The sequence below is a fragment of the Leopardus geoffroyi genome, chromosome X, assembly GCF_018350155.1.
Source record: "Leopardus geoffroyi isolate Oge1 chromosome X, O.geoffroyi_Oge1_pat1.0, whole genome shotgun sequence".
In the NCBI taxonomy this organism is placed as follows: domain Eukaryota; kingdom Metazoa; phylum Chordata; class Mammalia; order Carnivora; family Felidae; genus Leopardus; species Leopardus geoffroyi.
Window position 1 is genome coordinate 14,147,956 of NC_059343.1, and position 19,665 is coordinate 14,167,620.

At 47.0% G+C, this 19,665-nt stretch overlaps 1 protein-coding gene across 4 annotated transcripts; it reads left to right on the plus strand.

Annotated features, from left to right (window-relative positions):
* SCML1 (Scm polycomb group protein like 1) lies at positions 1–19,121 on the plus strand. 4 transcript variants are annotated; one of them, XM_045471847.1, is made up of 8 exons: positions 199–327; positions 9,285–9,433; positions 10,637–10,717; positions 11,433–11,510; positions 14,442–14,546; positions 15,207–15,744; positions 15,894–16,042; positions 17,500–19,121. In XM_045471847.1, exons 2-8 carry the CDS (start codon positions 9,404–9,406, stop codon positions 17,632–17,634), a joined length of 1,116 nt encoding a protein of 371 aa, XP_045327803.1. In that variant the 5' UTR covers positions 199–327; positions 9,285–9,403; the 3' UTR covers positions 17,635–19,121. The 4 variants fall into 4 exon arrangements, with proteins under 4 accessions (XP_045327805.1, XP_045327803.1, XP_045327804.1 ...); XM_045471848.1 differs by having other exon boundaries at positions 11,436–11,510; XM_045471849.1 differs by lacking the exon at positions 10,637–10,717 and having other exon boundaries at positions 1–327.
* Positions 19,122–19,665: the final 544 nt, after the last annotated feature.

The window sequence follows — 19,665 nt, forward strand, 5'->3', positions numbered from 1 at the left end:
TGCCGGAGGAATTGGTTAACCACCGCACGCGTGGAGACTTGCGTGCCGGGTGCAGCTGCGTGCCGGGTGCAGCTGCGTGCCGGGTGCACCTGCGTGCCGGGCGCACCTGCGTGCCGAGTGCACCTGGCGCGCGCGTATTTCCGGAGCTTCCGGGGGGCTCGCGCTGGACACGTCACGTGTTCGGCCCCGACTTCCGGTGAAAGAACCGTTGGTCGGTTTCCAGGAGTCTTAACGGTTTTGGCCGTGGACGTCCCGGAAAGCTGGATACCACAGCTAGCGTCGCGAGCCCTCCGGAGTCCGGTGCGGCAGGTCCTGATGCCAGAGAAGGTCTGTCTAGCGGCACTTTGTCTCCCCTTGAGCTTTTTTGCCTCGGGTGTGCTCGGGAAGCCCTGGAGAGGAAATTTGCCTTCAAGGCTGAGGAACTTCGGGGCGGAGCGGGGGTTGCGGGGCGGAGCGGGGGGCGGAGCGGGCAGGACCGAATTGGCCCTGAGGCCCGGAAAGGCCTGTGTAGCGGCACTTTGTCTCCCCTTGAGCTTTTTTGCCTCGGGTGTGCTCGGGAAGCCCTGGAGAGGAAATTTGCCTTCAAGGCTGAGGAACTTCGGGGCGGAGCGGGGGTTGCGGGGCGGAGCGGGGGTTGCGGGGCGGAGCGGGCAGGACCGAATTGGCCCTGAGGCCCGGAAAGGCCTGTGTAGCGGCACTTTGTCTCCCCTTGAGCTTTTTTGCCTCGGGTGTGCTCGGGAAGCCCTGGAGAGGAAATTTGCCTTCAAGGCTGAGGAACTTCGGGGCGGAGCGGGGGTTGCGGGGCGGAGCGGGGGTTGCGGGGCGGAGCGGGCAGGACCGAATTGGCCCTGAGGCCCGGAAAGGCCTGTGTAGCGGCACTTTGTCTCCCCTTGAGCTTTTTTGCCTCGGGTGTGCTCGGGAAGCCCTGGAGAGGAAATTTGCCTTCAAGGCTGAGGAACTTCGGGGCGGAGCGGGGGTTGCGGGGCGGAGCGGGGGTTGCGGGGCGGAGCGGGCAGGACCGAATTGGCCCTGAGGCCCGGAAAGGCCTGTGTAGCGGCACTTTGTCTCCCCTTGAGCTTTTTTGCCTCGGGTGTGCTCGGGAAGCCCTGGAGAGGAAATTTGCCTTCAAGGCTGAGGAACTTCGGGGCGGAGCGGGGGTTGCGGGGCGGAGCGGGGGGCGGAGCGGGCAGGACCGAATTGGCCCTGAGGCCCGGAAAGGCCTGTGTAGCGGCACTTTGTCTCCCCTTGAGCTTTTTTGCCTCGGGTGTGCTCGGGAAGCCCTGGAGAGGAAATTTGCCTTCAAGGCTGAGGAACTTCGGGGCGGAGCGGGGGTTGCGGGGCGGAGCGGGGGGCGGAGCGGGCAGGACCGAATTGGCCCTGAGGCCCGGAAAGGCCTGTGTAGCGGCACTTTGTCTCCCCTTGAGCTTTTTTGCCTCGGGTGTGCTCGGGAAGCCCTGGAGAGGAAATTTGCCTTCAAGGCTGAGGAACTTCGGGGCGGAGCGGGGGTTGCGGGGCGGAGCGGGGGTTGCGGGGCGGAGCGGGCAGGACCGAATTGGCCCTGAGGCCCGGAAAGGCCTGTGTAGCGGCACTTTGTCTCCCCTTGAGCTTTTTTGCCTCGGGTGTGCTCGGGAAGCCCTGGAGAGGAAATTTGCCTTCAAGGCTGAGGAACTTCGGGGCGGAGCGGGGGTTGCGGGGCGGAGCGGGGGTTGCGGGGCGGAGCGGGCAGGACCGAATTGGCCCTGAGGCCCGGAAAGGCCTGTGTAGCGGCACTTTGTCTCCCCTTGAGCTTTTTTGCCTCGGGTGTGCTCGGGAAGCCCTGGAGAGGAAATTTGCCTTCAAGGCTGAGGAACTTCGGGGCGGAGCGGGGGTTGCGGGGCGGAGCGGGCAGGACCGAATTGGCCCTGAGGCCCGGAAAGGCCTGTGTAGCGGCACTTTGTCTCCCCTTGAGCTTTTTTGCCTCGGGTGTGCTCGGGAAGCCCTGGAGAGGAAATTTGCCTTCAAGGCTGAGGAACTTCGGGGCGGAGCGGGGGTTGCGGGGCGGAGCGGGCAGGACCGAATTGGCCCTGAGGCCCGGAAAGGCCTGTGTAGCGGCACTTTGTCTCCCCTTGAGCTTTTTTGCCTCGCGTGTGCTCGGGAAGCCCTGGAGAGGAAATTTGCCTTCAAGGCTGAGGAACTTCGGGGCGGAGCGGGGGTTGCGGGGCGGAGCGGGCAGGACCGAATTGGCCCTGAGGCCCGGAAAGGCCTGTGTAGCGGCACTTTGTCTCCCCTTGAGCTTTTTTGCCTCGGGTGTGCTCGGGAAGCCCTGGAGAGGAAATTTGCCTTCAAGGCTGAGGAACTTCGGGGCGGAGCGGGGGTTGCGGGGCGGAGCGGGGGTTGCGGGGCGGAGCGGGCAGGACCGAATTGGCCCTGAGGCCCGGAAAGGCCTGTGTAGCGGCACTTTGTCTCCCCTTGAGCTTTTTTGCCTCGGGTGTGCTCGGGAAGCCCTGGAGAGGAAATTTGCCTTCAAGGCTGAGGAACTTCGGGGCGGAGCGGGGGTTGCGGGGCGGAGCGGGCAGGACCGAATTGGCCCTGAGGCCCGGAAAGGCCTGTGTAGCGGCACTTTGTCTCCCCTTGAGCTTTTTTGCCTCGGGTGTGCTCGGGAAGCCCTGGAGAGGAAATTTGCCTTCAAGGCTGAGGAACTTCGGGGCGGAGCGGGGGTTGCGGGGCGGAGCGGGGGTTGCGGGGCGGAGCGGGCAGGACCGAATTGGCCCTGAGGCCCGGAAAGGCCTGTGTAGCGGCACTTTGTCTCCCCTTGAGCTTTTTTGCCTCGGGTGTGCTCGGGAAGCCCTGGAGAGGAAATTTGCCTTCAAGGCTGAGGAACTTCGGGGCGGAGCGGGGGTTGCGGGGCGGAGCGGGGGGCGGAGCGGGCAGGACCGAATTGGCCCTGAGGCCCGGAAAGGCCTGTGTAGCGGCACTTTGTCTCCCCTTGAGCTTTTTTGCCTCGCGTGTGCTCGGGAAGCCCTGGAGAGGAAATTTGCCTTCAAGGCTGAGGAACTTCGGGGCGGAGCGGGGGTTGCGGGGCGGAGCGGGCAGGACCGAATTGGCCCTGAGGCCCGGAAAGGCCTGTGTAGCGGCACTTTGTCTCCCCTTGAGCTTTTTTGCCTCGGGTGTGCTCGGGAAGCCCTGGAGAGGAAATTTGCCTTCAAGGCTGAGGAACTTCGGGGCGGAGCGGGGGTTGCGGGGCGGAGCGGGGGTTGCGGGGCGGAGCGGGCAGGACCGAATTGGCCCTGAGGCCCGGAAAGGCCTGTGTAGCGGCACTTTGTCTCCCCTTGAGCTTTTTTGCCTCGGGTGTGCTCGGGAAGCCCTGGAGAGGAAATTTGCCTTCAAGGCTGAGGAACTTCGGGGCGGAGCGGGGGTTGCGGGGCGGAGCGGGCAGGACCGAATTGGCCCTGAGGCCCGGAAAGGCCTGTGTAGCGGCACTTTGTCTCCCCTTGAGCTTTTTTGCCTCGGGTGTGCTCGGGAAGCCCTGGAGAGGAAATTTGCCTTCAAGGCTGAGGAACTTCGGGGCGGAGCGGGGGTTGCGGGGCGGAGCGGGCAGGACCGAATTGGCCCTGAGGCCCGGAAAGGCCTGTGTAGCGGCACTTTGTCTCCCCTTGAGCTTTTTTGCCTCGGGTGTGCTCGGGAAGCCCTGGAGAGGAAATTTGCCTTCAAGGCTGAGGGACTTCGGGGCGGAGCGGGGGGACGGGGCGGGCTGGACCGAAATGGCCCTGAGGCCCGGAAAGGCCTGTGTAGCGGCACTTAGTCTCCCCTTGAACTTTGTTACCTCAGGTTGTGGGCGAAAAGCCATTGAGAGGCCGTTTGGGCTAAAGGCTGGGGAGCTGCGGGGCGGGGGCCGGATTGGCCCTAAGCGGAGAAAAAGGACTTAACTTTTCTCTCAAATTTCGGCAGCCCTGCACAGGGGTAGTTCGGCGTGTTTTCCGCCGGCTGTCCCGGGAAGCCAGCGCCTGTGAGCTTTTGAGATTTGGCCGTTTTTCTAGGACTTTATGCTGACTTTGGGGGACGAGTAGATCCTCTTTTGTTCTTTCTGTTCCTTGGCGGAGGCGGGTGGGGTAAGGAACTATCAAGACTCTCAGACATTGGGGCGCCTGGGTGGCTCAGTCGGTTAAGCGTCCGACTTCGGCTCAGGTCACGATCTCGCGGTCCGTGAGTTCGAGCCCCGCGTCGGGCTCTGGGCTGCTGGTTCAGAGCCTGGAGCCTGCTTCCGATTCTGTGTCTCCCTCTCTCTGCCCCTCACCCGTTCATGCTCAGTCTCTCTCTGTCTCAAAAATAAATAAACGTTAATTAAAAGAAATAAAAAATAAAAAATTTTAAAAAAAGACTCTCAGACATTATATAGAATTTTGAGTTTAAAGAACTGATGGACTAGGGATGCCTGGGTAGCTCAGTCGGTTAAGCGTCCGACTGCCGCTCAGGTCGTGATCTCGCGGTTTGTGAGGTGCAGCCCCGACTTGGGCTCTGTGCTGACAGCTCGGACCCGGAGCCTGCTTTGGATTTTGTATCTCTCTCTCACTCCCACTCCCTCTCCCGCTCTCTCTTCCTCTCTTCCTTTCCCCCTCTCCCTCCCATGCTCACACTCTGTCTCTCTCTCAAAAATAAACAGTCATTAAAAAATGTTTTTAAATAAAATAACTAAATAATTAATGGACTAGCTCAATTCATTATAACGTTTTTTTGAGATTGAAACTGAGGGCGCCTGGGTGGGTCAGTCGGTTAAGCCTCAGACTTCGGCTCAAGTCATGATCTCACAGTTCATGAGTTCCAGCCCCAAGTCAGGCTCTGTGCTGACAGCTTAGAGCCTGGAGCCTGCTTGGGATTCTGTGTCCCTCTCTCACTCTGCCCCTCCCCTGTCTCTCTCTCTCTCTCTCTCTCAAAGATAAACATTAAAAAAAAATGGATTAGCTTGATTCATCAGGGAAATACAGATCAAAACCACACTGAGATACCACCTCACACCTGTCAGAATGGCTAAAATTAACAACTCAGGAGACAACAGATGCTGGCGAGGAGGTGGAGAAATGGGGACCCTCTTGCACTGTTGGTGGGAATGCAAACTGGTGCAGCCGCTCTGGAAAACAGTGTGGAGGTTCCTCAAAAAAAATTAAAAATGGACCTACCCTATGACCCAGCAATAGCACTGCTAGGAATTTACCCAAGGGATACAGGAGTGCTGATGCATAGGGGCACCTGTACCCCAGTGTTTATAACAGCACTCTCAACAATAGCCAAATTATGGAAAGAGCCTAAATGTCCATTAATTGATGGATCGATAAAGAAGATGTGGTTTATATATACAATGGAGTACTACTTGGCAATCAGAATGAAATCTTGCCATTTGCAATAATGTGGATGGAACTGGAAGGTATTATGCTAAGTGTAATAAGTCAGTCAGAGAAAGACAGATACCATATGTTTTCACTCATATGTGGAACTTGAGAAACTTAACAGAAGACCATGGGGGAGGGGAAGGCGAAAAAATTAGTTACAGAGGGAGGCAGACCATAAGAGACTCTGAAATACAACAAACAGAGTTGATGGGAAGGGCGGGGGAGAGGAGAAAATGGGTGATGGGCGTTGAGGAGGGCACTTGTTGGGGTGAGCACTGGCTGTTGTATGTAAGTGATGATGAACCACGGCAATCTACCCCCAAAACCAAGAGCACACTACACTGTATGTTAGCCAACTTGACAAATTATATTTAAAAAAATTATAAAGAAGGAATTAATGGACTAGCTTGACTTGTTATAACACTTTTTGAGATTGAAACACTGATTTTGAGGGCGCCTAAGTGGCTAGGTCGGTTGAGCATCCAACTTGGGCTCAGATCATGATCTCACAGTTCATGAGTTCCAGCCCCACCTTGGGCTCTTTGCTGACAGCTTGGAGCCTGGAGCCTGCTTCAGGTTCTGTGTCTCCCTCTCTCTCTCTGTCCCTCCCCTGCTCACACTCTGTCTCTCAAAAATAAAAATAAATATTAAAAAGAAAGAAATGTTGATTTTGAGACTTTGGTGGTAATCGTGTTTGATTAATGACAGTGCAGCCTTACTGGCTTAATGTAAACACATAAAAGAGGCAAAAGAAAATAAAGAGGTTGAGAACGATCCGTTTGATAATTTGATGAGAGATCTATTCCTTCTGTGGTGCCTGGGTGGCTCAGTCGGTTAAGTATGGGATTTCAGCTCAGGTTGTGATCTGGGCTCATGAGTTCGAGCCCAGTGCCAGGCTCTGTGCTGCCAGCTCAGAGCCTGGAATCTGCTTTAGATTCTGTGTCTCCTTCTCTCTGCCCTTCCCCCAATTATGCTATGCGTGTCTCACCCTCTCTCAAAAATAAACAAACATTAAAAAATTTTTAAAAGAGATCAATTCCTTCCCTCCTCTACCTGGCTCTCACCAAATCCGGACTGCTCTAGGGTTTTTAAACTAGTTTAATGTTTACACATCGTGATTTTACAAGTGGCTTTTCTGTAAGGCGTTTTATAAAAAGCAGGGCATGGACCCAATTCGGTGGTGCGCGATGGGATACAGTTTTGTATTCCCTTCCATCTGGCATTCTCTTCCATCTAGCAACTTTGTGGTCTCTAAAGTTTGATATGGACAGTAGAAGGGCTACTTTTGAGAGTCTGGACAGGAGTTTTAGAAAATGATCAGTATTGACAGTTTTGTTTTTTTTTTTTAATGTCATCTGACTTGCTTTGCTGTGTCGCTTTAAAAAAAAATTTTTTTTTTTACGTTTATTTATTTTTGAGAGACAGAGTGAGACAGAGCATCAGCGGGGGAGGAGCAGAGATAGAAAGAGACACAGAACCCGAAGCAGGCTGCAGGCTCTGAGCAAGCTGCCAGCACAGAGCCTGACCTGGGGCTCCAACCCACGAACTGTGAAATCATGACCTGAGCTGAAGTTGGACGCTCAACCGACTGTGCCATGCAGGCGCCCCAACTGTATCACATTTTTTCTAGTGGTTTTGGGGTGAAATGCTGTTTTCACCCTTCACACTTTAGATAAATTGATGGCAAGTGAATGCTCTCCACCTTGAAGGAGAATCTTCAAATTGCTTTTGAAAAATGCCTTTGAAATGTTTTTAATGTCTAAAAAACGTATTATAAAAAAACAGATGGCTTCTTGTTCGTATGTTATTAAGAGTTTAGGTTTTCTATCAGAAAATACAAGCGAGCTTTATTTTAAGTAAACTCATTTTGCAGGACTTTGAATTTAGTGAACTGTATTAATTTGCAACTGCTTCAAGGTTGGACTCTAAGAAAGTGTTGCAGAAACTTTATGTGATGTGAAGAAGTGAAAAGGAACTAAAATTTATGCTGTGCCTGCTGCGAACCAGACATGATGCCCAGTGCCTAACTTTCATTTGGTCTTACACAGCTCTGTAAAGTAGATATTATTCCAGCTTTAGGAGTTAAGAAATCGAGGCACAGAAAGGTTAAATACCTGCTTGAAGCAAAATAGCAAATTTTGCAATTTTGATTTGGATTCAAGTATTTTTTTTTTTTAATTTTTTTTTTTCAACATTTATTTATTTTTGGGACAGAGAGTGACAGAGCATGAACGGGGGAGGGGCAGAGAGAGAGGGAGACACAGAATCGGAAACAGGCTCCAGGTTCCGAGCCATCAGCCCAGAGCCCGACGCGGGGCTCGAACTCACGGACCGCGAGATCGTGACCTGGCTGAAGTCGGACGCTTAACCGACTGCGCCACCCAGGCGCCCCAAGTATTTTTTTAATGTTTGTTTATTTTGAGAGCAAGCCAGCCAGCGTGCAGGGGGAGGGGCAGAGAGAGAGGGAGAGAGAATCCTAAACAGGCTTCATGCTGTCAGTGCAGAGTCAGACACGGGGCTCAATCCCACACCATGAGATTATGACCAGAGTCGAAATCAAGAGCTGGATGCTTAACCCACTTGGCCACCCAGGCGCCCCTGGATCCTATTTTTAAAAGCCCAGTTGTTTGTATTATGTCCTAGTATTTAAAATTTGTCTACAAGAAATTGTTGCTACATCTTCAGCGTACAGGTGCAATGTGAATGAAAATTACATGTTGGGACCCCGAATATTTGTTTCCCATGTGCTCCATGACTAATGGTTCTGTTGGGAGGATGTTATGCATACCCAAATAATGAAATAATAATAGCTAACAGTGGGTGCCTTTGCCATGACAGCTGTGGTTTTAAGCACTTGTCATGTTTCAGTTAATCTCCATATCTGTATGAGGTCTGTACTATTATCCTCATGTTACAGAGAAGCACAGAGAAGTTACACAGCTAGTCAGTGGAGGAACTGGGACCTAAACCCAGGTATTCAGGCCCCAAGCCTAAGGTCTTAATGCTATTTGATGTTTCCCTTTGTGTAACAATTACCTTAAAACCATTAAAGTGGGAGTGTTCTGGTACTTTGGGGAAGGCAGTGTTAACTTCCAGATGGGATGACTTAGCACCTTTGCTTTGTGGAGATGGAACTTGAGTGGAGCTTTGAAGGAATAGGTTCCCCTAGGTGGAGAAACGGCAGGGCGTTGTGGGTAGAGGTCATGACAGGAATGAGAGGTTCAAACAGTGCAAGATCGATGTTGATGTGTAAATGTGCCACACACATAGAAATGTCTGGAGTCCAATGATGGACTCCATGCATGTTGCTCCCATGTCTAACTACAGCCAAGTTTCAGCTACAGTGTAAGTAATCCAGTAGGGAATTGTCTGGTTTTAAGAGTCTAACTGCGGTGGCAAACAAACAGGAAGTCATTTATCTTTATTTAAAAAATTTGTTTAACATTTACTTATGAGAGAGAGACAGAGCGCAAGCAGGGTAGGGGGGAGGGCGAGGGAGACACAGAATCCCGAAGCAGGCTCCAGGCTCTGAGCTGGCAGCACAGGGCCCGACGATGCGGGGTTCGAACCCACAAACCGTGAGATCATGACCTTAACCGACTGAGCCACCCAGGTGCTTTTAAAAAGCAGCTGGGAATTATGTTCTCTTGTTCATTTGTTTCTAGCTTTTACTCTGTAGCCTTTAAGTTGTGAAGCATTCGCTTCACAGTTTTGAATTTGTGTTTGATCTTGATTCTTACTCCTCGGTGTGGCAATAGAGCCCTTCGATTTTAAAGGTTTATTCGAGATCACTCATGGAAGAGTTTTGTCACTCTCTAAAATTCAGCCAGGACTCTCAGTTAGAGTTGGCATCGGGAGAACAGATCCGTATTAAGTTTGTGAAAAGTCTGTGAAGTAACTTTGTTATGTGTTGCTTTTCAGGAGTAGGTGGTTTGCCAGACTCAGGTGACCAGGCAGTTTCACACATAAACCCTCCAGCAAATTTAGAAATAACTAGGCCCAACGCAGAGGAAGTGGAGTGCTGCTGTTACACAAAAAAGATGTCGAGCGGCTCCAGTGAAGTGGATGTGGTTTGTATTTCAAATTGAAGATCTGTCTTTGTTCTTTTCATTCTGCTCTATTTCTTCGCTAAATTGAATTGAAGTTCATTCAGTGAAATAGCAGTAATCACAAGTTCATGAGTTTTGACAGTGATATATAAACCTGCTATAAACATTCGTGTGCAAGGCTTTTGTGAACAGATCCTAGCATTTCTCTTGGGTAAATACTCAGGAGTTGAATTGCTAGCTCATATGGTTAATGTAACTTCATGAAAATCTGCCCCATAGTCTTTCAAAATGGTTGTGTTATTGTATAATTGTGTCACATTGTGCTATGTTTCTTGATTCCTGACGGTAACAATATAAATTATTAAACTATATGTAATTTGGTTTCCCAGAAAAAGCATTTCTTTGCTTAAATAATGATGTGGGTATTAATGCCACCTTAGTGCTACGGGCAATTTTTTTAACTTCTATCAGCCCCAATATTTTTTCATAATAATGGTAGATAAAGTTAACTGCCTATCCAGAATGTTTCTCTGGCATAAATATGTGAAATAAACCACTTTGAAAAGCATAAGGTACCATACAAGGTGTATTTTTATAAGAACTCCTCTGTAGCCCATTCCATATTATTTTGGTTATGTTTTTTGAAACAGAGACATAGCTTCTACATATCTTTATTTTAACATTATTCTTATAGTTTAATTCATTCTTAGAGTACAGTTATTAAATGAAGTGTAATTGTTATGTATCGTATATTCACTTATTTATATCGTGTCCTATTTCCCCCCCTAAAAATGTTTTAAGGTGATTAGAGATTAATTTCTCAAGAAAAATAGGTGCTTAAGTGTTTCCTATTTTGTCCACAGAGTGGCACTGTTAGATTGCTTAAAAATCAAAAGCCTTGTAACCTGGTTCTTTGTTCCTGGTTAGAAATACTTGGCTTTTACAGCAGTTCCGGTGCCAGGTTACTAGACTAGTCTTTCTACCTTGAGTTACACAAGAGGTTAAGCTGGAAGGAAAATGACGTCTTAAGTATAGCTGCGGTAATGAGAAAACAGTTTTGCAAGTCCATCTTTTCATGTAGTCCTAGGATTTACAATGGACAAGGGTCCTTGGATATCACCAATAGGCTTTTGGAGCTTCTTAGCAGTGAAATTGAAGTCCTCGATTTTTCTTTCAGTTCTATCTTTCACCTTTCCTCTTAATTTGTTGATAAATCTTCCTTAGAAAAGAACACGAATACCTGCTTATGATGATGATAACACTGTTCTTTATGCATATGAACCACATACTGCATATGTCCATAATGTAAGTAAAGTTAATCGCCATTTGCCAAATATATTAACATGCATCCATTTTATTTATTTATTTATTTTGAAGTATATTTATTTATTTTGAGAGAGACAGAGATAGTGTGAGCAGTGGAGGGGCAGAGAGCAAGAGAGAGAGAGAGAGAGAATCCCAAGCAGGCTTTGCACTGTTAGCACAGAGTCCGATGCGGGGCTTGAACTCAGGAAACCCTGAGATCATGACCTGAGCTGAAACGGAGAGTCAGACGCTTAACTAACTGAGTCACCCAGGCACCCCAACACATGACCATTTTAAAGGAAAAGGTTTAAATTTTTCATATACTGTAGGGTTCCTCTAAACTCACACTCAAAAAATATTGGTCTCTCCTGAATTTGCTTCCTTAGCTAGTGAGGACTTAACCATTTAACTTCCCTTTCCTTATGGTAGGACATTCAGGGCAGTTTGTACTCATTTTCAGTATAAAACCCTAAACCTAGGTCCTTATAATAAATTCTTTCCTTACTTCCTGTCTTACTTAGTTATATTCCCACTCACATATTAATGTTTTTATTCTATTTTGTCTCTGCTTTAGATTAAGACTTCTGAAACCTTTTGAAAAGTTAGTGAAAATAAAAACAATTTAAATAAATGTAAAGTGGTTTTTTTTCCTCCTAGTATTCAGTTTGACTCTTATAAAAGTAAAGCATTAACTACTTAACTTTTCAAATATTAGCAGGAAGCTGTTCTATCTGACACATTCTACAACGAAGACCAACAAAAAACAGTTCAGGACGTCCTTACTCATTGTCAGGTACAAAACTTCTGTCTCTCAAATGTACTTTTCTGAAATACTAAGTTGAAATTCTCTTTATCTCATGTAAAGTATACAATTAATTATAATTTTGCTTTATCAGATTATTTATGATTATCACTCCATTGTGATGATTTTTAACAATTTCTAGTTAGAAGAGCGTCTCCAGGTGAAAATTTTGAAACACCAGTATGTACATTTTATAGCTTTGCTTTTAAAGCCCTTAACTGGAGAAATTGATGTTATGTTACTCAATATTGAATTAATTTCCCCTACAAAATCTTGAAAAGAAATTGTCTGCTATGGATAAAATTTAGTGTGTGCCTAAATGCATTGTTGAGATATCTCAATTGAGAAAGTGTCAGCTCACCATTGTTTTTTAAAAAGTGTATCTTACATAGTTTTGAGGGGATGTTGTAAAAGTGAGCCTGTTGGTAGAGATTGATAGAAATATGTAAATCAAGGATTTTGTGAGCTGCATCCTCTAGAGGTAATGAAAGGTTATTTTTTAAAAAGTAGTTCTTGACAAACCAAGTGTCTTGGATTAAAACCAGGTAGGGTGCCAAAGAGAGTTTATTATGTGAGTCTTTTTCACTGTCACTGAGAGCAGAAGCTGACTGCCTGCAGGGGGACTGCCTGGAGGGGACGCGGCAGGGCTGGGGTGGGGGGAAGGACGTGCAGGGGGCGGGGGGCGGGGTGCAGGAGGGAGGCTCCGCCCCGGAGCAGGAGCAGGGCTGTCCCCCCACTTCCGGAAGCATCCCCGTCCCCCCCCCCCCCAAGTTATGGCCCTGACGCGGGCCCTCGGCGGTCCCCGCGGCTCCCAGCGGGCTCGCTCTCTCCTTTGTTGGACCCCTTCCCTGCCCAGCCCAGGCCGGTTGCCGCAGCACCGCCATCTTTTCCTTTTCCGTCCTTGCCCGGCGTCCCCTTCTGGAAGACCCCAGCCCTCCGCAGCCCGGGAGGCGGAGGGGGCGCCCGCCCGCTGCGCCCTGGCCCTTCCGCAGCTCTCTGGCCAGCTCCCTGCCGGTCCCCACGAGCTCCCAACAGCTCAGCCCCCCCCCCCCCCCCCCCCCCCCCCCCCCGCTTCTTCCTCTTCCTTCACGGAGGCGAGGCAGGGTGTGAGGCAGAAATCCCTCCCGGTCCCAACTGCTCTCCCCAGGGCCCACCGAGTAGCCTGGCATCTGTCCTCGGGGTGGCGTCTCCCCTGTAGGGCGAACAGCCGCACCTGCACGGGGCTCTGCCCCCAGGCCTCTTGCCCTGTGCCGGGACCCCTCCCTTCGTCGGTCACCACCTCCTGTCCCTTCAGCCTCGGTCTGCATCACTCTGCGCACGTCCTCCCGCAGCTCAACAAAACCTCCTCTTTGGGCCCCCCATCCGTCTTTCTGTCCCCCTGTCTCTCTCCTTCCCTCGAAACGCTGCTCTTTGCACATCGTTTACGCTCACTGTCTAACATGTGCCTTCCCGTGTTCTGTTTGGGTAGTTTTGAATCTGCCGTTCCTTCTGCCCTCTATGCCCTGCCATGCATCTTTAGCTAGCGAACACCGGCTCGTCTTGGAATTCTCGGCGTAGACCTCTCTGGAAGGCCTGCCACGACTGCCGGCCTGGGTTCGGGCTTGCTCTTGTGTGCGCTTAGCCTCCGGTTCTTACCTGTGCCGTAGCCGTCCGAGTGTAATAATAAATAATACGAATATCAGCGGGTGATTGAGCGCTAGCGGAGCGGTCGGCAGGTGGTATCGTGATTACGTTCGTAGTAACATCATACTCCAGCGCCTCACTTTGTCCTCAGGGGAACTCTGAGAGATGCGCTCATCTCGATTCTGTAGGTGAGGAAACTGAAGCACAGAGAAGTTAAGCAACTTGCCCAAGGTCACACAGCTGATAAGCATCAGAACCCCAGCATGTCCCCCTAGCGCCTGCGCCATTTACCTCAGCGTTATAGACCGGTGGGTCTCGCTGGATCACGCAGCAGAACCACCTGGAGGGCTTGTGGAAACAGATCGCTGCCCCCACCCTCAGGGTTCCCCACTCAGTACGTCTGGGGTGGGAGACGGTGCCTTTCCAACAAGCCAGTAGGCGATGTGGATGCTACTGGCCCGAGGCCGCACTTGGAGAACCACTGCTGCGGCTGCCGGTCACTTGATTGAAATCATCCCTCTCCAGCTACAATGGGAGTTTCTTTGGGCAGGATCCGGTGATCTTGTTGTGTTGTGTTGTGTTGTGTTTTCTGTCCATATTGCCGGCACCTAGCAAAGCAGTTCTGACAGGTCGTAGGCCCCCAAGAACTGTTTATTTGAATGAATGGAGGAATGAAGGGAAATGGTTCCAGCCTCCGGTTGAAGTGTATTGTTTCCCTGAATGAAGTTTCTGTGTATTTGAAGAATTCTCAGGTTTTATTAGTCCCGAACCTGGTTGGCCTGCACGGGACACGCACTCAAAGGTTTTGTAAGGGTAACTGTCGATGGCCTGAGTTAAAAATACTTTGAAGCCAGAAGTCACATCTGTTATATCTGGCTCACTGTTCTTTCCAGAGTGGAATGCTCACTGCCTAGGAGTTCGCACCGTCATTCTATGCAGAGAGGCTCTTTGGCCTTTTAGCAGATTTGAAACTTTCTTTCCTAAAATAGCATTCTCCTTGACGTAAACCGACTCCGTCCTAAATGTGGTGGCTTATAAGAATGGTAGTACATTTATTTGTGGGTAGTAAAGCTTCTGAAAACGCCTGTATGGCATGAGTAGTTGAGTAGGAGGCTGGGGCCCCTTATCTCAGCCAGCTCGGCTCTGTGTCACCAAAACCGGGCGTCAAGTGGGAAACGATCTTTCTGATGGCTTCAGAGCTTTCCTTGTTTCTAATAGTCAAAATTTGGCTTCTTGGTGCTTTTATGTTACTTTTCTTTTGAAATAGAAACTATTAATAGCTTGTATTATATATAATAGGTCATCTATGATGCCATTCAAAACCTGGAAAAGAAATTTGATGTCGTTCATGGAAAAGTTTCAAAAATCCACCGTTTACGTGTGAAATCAATATTACAAAATCGCGTGAGTATTATAAAAATATTTTCTCAAGTGTAATCGACCTCTGGTTTATAATGATGCCAGTCAGTTAGAAATCAGAGAGATTTCTAGCAAGGCTAGATTGATATTAGCAAGGCTAAAGATTGATATTAGCAATTAGCAAGGCTGATTGATATTTGCTGTTGCAGCAGATGGGAGACTAAAACTTTTGGAAAAATGCTAAGGTTTAGGTTTGAGGAAATGTGTGACAATGAATATGTTTATAAGTATAATGTATAAAATTCAGTTAAAATGTAAAGTTGTGAAACAAAAATCATATAATCAACATGGAGCATTCATCTTTAGTAATAATAAAGCTGTGTTACATAAAAAATACAGTAAAACCTTGGATTGCGAGTAACTTGTTCTGCGAGCGTTCTGCAAGACAAACATTTCTGATAAATTTTAACTTGATAAACAAGCGATGTCTTGTAATACGAGTAGTGTGTGATGCCGAATGTCCCACGGTCACAACTGAGCCAATGGTTCTTGAAATTCGCTTTGCTAAACAAGTGCTTTGGATTGCAAGCATGCTTCCAGAACGAATTATGCTTGCAAACCAAGGTTTTACTATATATTTACTACTTCCGTTGTTTCCCTTTTACTCACTGACAGTTGGTTTATGCTGGGTTTGTGTCATTTCAGAAGCCATATAGATATGCATTCAAAAGTTACAATTACCTGCTTTCCAGAAAGATCAGGTTTCAGAAAATGAGGAAAAAGAAGACTCGTTCCTCATCTGAACCTAAAAGCTATAGCCCAACTATTCCAGTAGAAAGGCCCAACTATGATCTCCAGAGCAGCTCTCTAGAAACATCTTACCATGCAGAGCCAGAGTCCCCAGAACGGGATCCAGAGTCACTCTACCAGCGGCAGGAATTGCGCATGAGCCAGAATCCATCGCTTCTCTCCATCTTCACTGCACAGTCATACCAGCCATATTTCACACCCGATCCAGTACAGGAGGGTTCCTCTTGCATACCTTCCTATGATCGCCCAGAGGCCCACAGCACCACCAGTCTCTTCTTACCTATCCGAGCATCCACGGCGATACCTGAAGGCTCGTTGACACAAGCTGATCCCGGTTCACCAGAGAACCCTGACATGATGGCTTTTCCAAGTTCATTGGAAAATGAGAGCCTCGGCCATACTGCCTCATCCCTTTACATCCCAGGCAACTTTGGTGAGTGTGAAAGGACACATATTACGAGTAGCACGATTTAACCTATATTCCTCAACATGCTTGATGCAAGACCATTTCTCCCGACCTAACATCTCTTTCAGGATAATGACCAGGTCAGGTTTGATTTGTCTTTTTCTCTCCCACTGAAGCTACAAGTTCACCTATTGGAAATAATCCAGGTGTCCTGAGAGACCTCCCTGTGGACCCTTCAACCTGGTCTGTGGATGAAGTGATCCTGTTTCTGAAACAAGCAGACCCTCAGACACTCACCCCTATCGCTGACCTCTTCAGGCAACATGTAATGTATATTTTGATCTGGTTTTCCTGTCATGATGCTTTGCTTTGCTTTGCTTTGCTTTTTAAAGGAAGCTCTAACCCAACATGGAGCTTGAACTCACGACCCCAAGATCGAGGGTCGCATGCTCTACAGACTGAGGCAGCCAGGTGCCCCTGCCGTAATTCTTTTGAATGACGTCTGTGCAGGCCTTTCTGTTGGATACCAATTAGGACAGATGGTGGGAGAACTCTACCAACCGATTTTCCATGTGTGAGAAAGCTGAATTTGCCCAAAGTTAGATCCTTAAAGGCTGGATTTAAATAGGAAGAATGTGACAGGCTGTCCTCCTTGTTGTGATGCCCAGTGAATCCAGCAGCTGATTCCATTTGGCTCAATTCTGTTAACCTTACATGCTTATTGACAATTTGGGATGCTGATACTTTCATGCCATTTACAAAGCCGCATCCCGGGCTAAATTTTTGGAAGTTCTAGTTGTACTGAGTAGAAAAAATACAGAAGCTGCCTGACAAAGACAGTCTATTAGGGGTTTCAGGTCTTTCCAGACAGTACAGTTTTATTTTTAAACCAGAACTTGTAAAAACCAAATAATATTCTTCAGCAGCATCAGTTGGTCAACTAGTAAAGAATTTGAGGAGGATGCCTTGTGACCATCAAGTCTTATTTTTATAGTGTTTCCTAAAGAGTGAAATTAGTGGCCACGTATTTGATGTAATGTGTTCAGTATGGCAAGGAAATCATTAGTTTTTAGCATCTAATTAGCTTTAGACAACTAACTGATTAGCTTTCAACATCAAAACACTGTATAGCACATTTACAGTTTGTATTGATGCTGACATATTCCAGGCTGTTCTAAGAAAGTGAATGGCCATCTGAAATTCATTTCTACCATTTATAGTGTTTTACTCTTTGTCACAGATATGCAATATTTTATTCAACACAGTATTTAAAGTTAGGTAGTAGTTTGCAGGGCACCTGGGTGGCTCAGTTGTTTAAGTGTCCGACTCTTGGTTTCATGAGATCATGGTTTCGTGAGTTCGAGCCCTGTGTCAGCGGTGCTGACAGCATGGAACCTGCTTGGGATTCTCTTTCTCATTCTCTTTCTGCCCCTCCCCTACTCACGTGGAATCTATCAAAACTTTCATTAATTAAGCAAATAAGTAAATAAAAAGAAAGAAAATAAAGTTGGGCAGTTTGCTGCTTAGGACATTTTTAAGATATTAGGTGAACTTTTCTTTTTCTTAAAATTCTAAGTAAATTTACAAATGATCAAAACATGCTTCACTGTACAAATTACATTTGCAATAGTTTTCGTCAGGCCGATGCATACTTTCATAGAGAATACACATCTGGAATGAGCTGCTCTCTAGTTGGTATTGCATGTTCTTATATATAAAGAAATCGCCATTCCGTTAAAAGATGAACAGATGACTAATTATTGTCATTTCCTTCTGTCTCAGGACATTGATGGGAAGGCTCTGCTACTCCTCAAGAGTGACATGATGCTGAAGTACATGGGGCTGAAGCTGGGGACCGCCGTGAAGTTGTGTCACTACATTGATGGGCTTAGAGGAGAAAAACACATTGACAATTGAAAAAATGTTTCTGTACACTTAGCTTGGCCTTCATTTAGGGAGACCAGTGCCATCTTGGGGTAAAACCATTTCCCTGCCCTTTAGAAGTTGTTGTTGACATATCCAGAATTGCAGGGCTCCGTTACAGTCTAGTCTACTATTTTAGAAGCCATTTAACATGTTAGTATTGGCATATTCAAATTGGTTGTTGGTTCTTTACATCTTTTTATTATTTCATTATATAGTTTACAAATGTACTTCATGCAGGAAACAGAAACACCTCTAATTTCTGTTCATCTTTTTCTGTAGAACCAAAATAGCTGGATCCCAAAGAGAAAATATCAGGGACTGGCAAATTCTGTAATAAAACCCATGAGCCTTCCTTACAAGAAAACTTATAGATATCATCTTTCTACAATATTTTATGTTTGTACTGCAAGGTTCTGTTCATATTCTGTCAGCTTCCCAAAAGGGAAAGCCATATAAATTATTTTCCTTTCTATTATTATTTCAACATATGTTATATTTGTTCCTATTTAAAAAAAAAGGCAACCTTATAAGCTTTCTTGAAATATTCTTAGCAGTTTTTGGGTAAATTATAGAGTAGTCATTTTATACAAGAGATAGTTATTTTAAAACTTCCATATTTTGCATAAATTTGGACATTGCACCAGGCATTCAATGCTCACATATCTCTATAAAGGTGTCTATGTCCAGATTTTTAAAAGATGTATATTTTAGTCTGTGTTTATTCCTCATAAGGATACTGTTTCATATTTATATTTTATTCTATATATGAAGTATACGCACAAGTACATCTTTTCTTTTTGAATTTAAAATAGCACTTTGTACCTCCACATAGGTAAATATTAACAATATTTAGTGAGATGTTTTTATTCTGTTAAAAATACTCACATTATTTGCCATCACTACTGATACCTCTGACCTTACTCTTCAGGGTTTCCTTCCAGGGAAGTTCTCTGTCTTATGCAATGTTTCTAGTTAACTAACTTGCTTTCTGAGCCAATTATCCTACTAAATTTGGGAAGATATGTTACTTCTGATTGGTCATTTTGAACTTTATTTTAAAAATTAGAACTTTCAAGTGAAACATGTTCATTTTTATTGTTTTGTTATTTATTACCTTGTATAACATTTGATGTTATATTTATAAGCTGTGAGAATTGGTGCTAAGTGTATTAGCCATTTGTTATTAAATGCCAATAAAATGTTCACCGGGGGCAAAAATGTACATTTTCCTTTTAGAAAACCAAGTGTGCTTTATAAACACATGCAATTATTTACTGGGCATCTGTGATTTAAAAGGTGCTTTTATTTTTGTTTTTCATTTCTTTTATTTCTTATAAGACCAGATTCTATTTTAAACTTGATTTTCTCTCAAATTGTTTGTGTGAAGATGCCAGTGCCCGGTTGAACAGTCCTCAGGTGTTTGTATGAATACTATGTTTTACAATTTTCAGATTTAAAAATTTAATAAAGTTTAAAAAGCACAATAATTAATGTCAGAGCCTCAGACTTGAGTTTATTCGCTTTCACCGCGTGACATTAATGCACGCACTTATTAGAGTTGATGAAGAGGCACTCTAGTAAGTTCGTGGGTTTCTGTGTCCAAATACTTGAGTTTTAACACTTGCCCTCGTTCTACATTTAAGCGGATCCCTCGCAGGGGGCCTGATCTCTCGTAGGGCCTTAAACCGGACCCCGGGGGGAGCAATGCGACGTGACCTCGGGGAGCTTCACTCATCTGTCCTCAAAACCTGTTGCTCGCCGTGGTATTGATGATGGGAACGAGCGTGCCAGAAAATGCCAGTGCCCCCGCGCATCTCGTCTGCCCTGAGTTCCCACGTCTGGCTGGCAATTCTGGCTGCTCCTGTGCCACCGGGAGCCCGAAGCCGTTCTGCCTTTGTGCGTCCAGTTCTCCCAGCTTAGGGGTGGCCAAGCCTGAGAGGCTGGGGCCTGGGCTTGAGTCGCCTTCGGCGTCTGACCCCTTGTCCCCCTCCCCTGCACCAGGAGCTATTTATTGCTCCATGC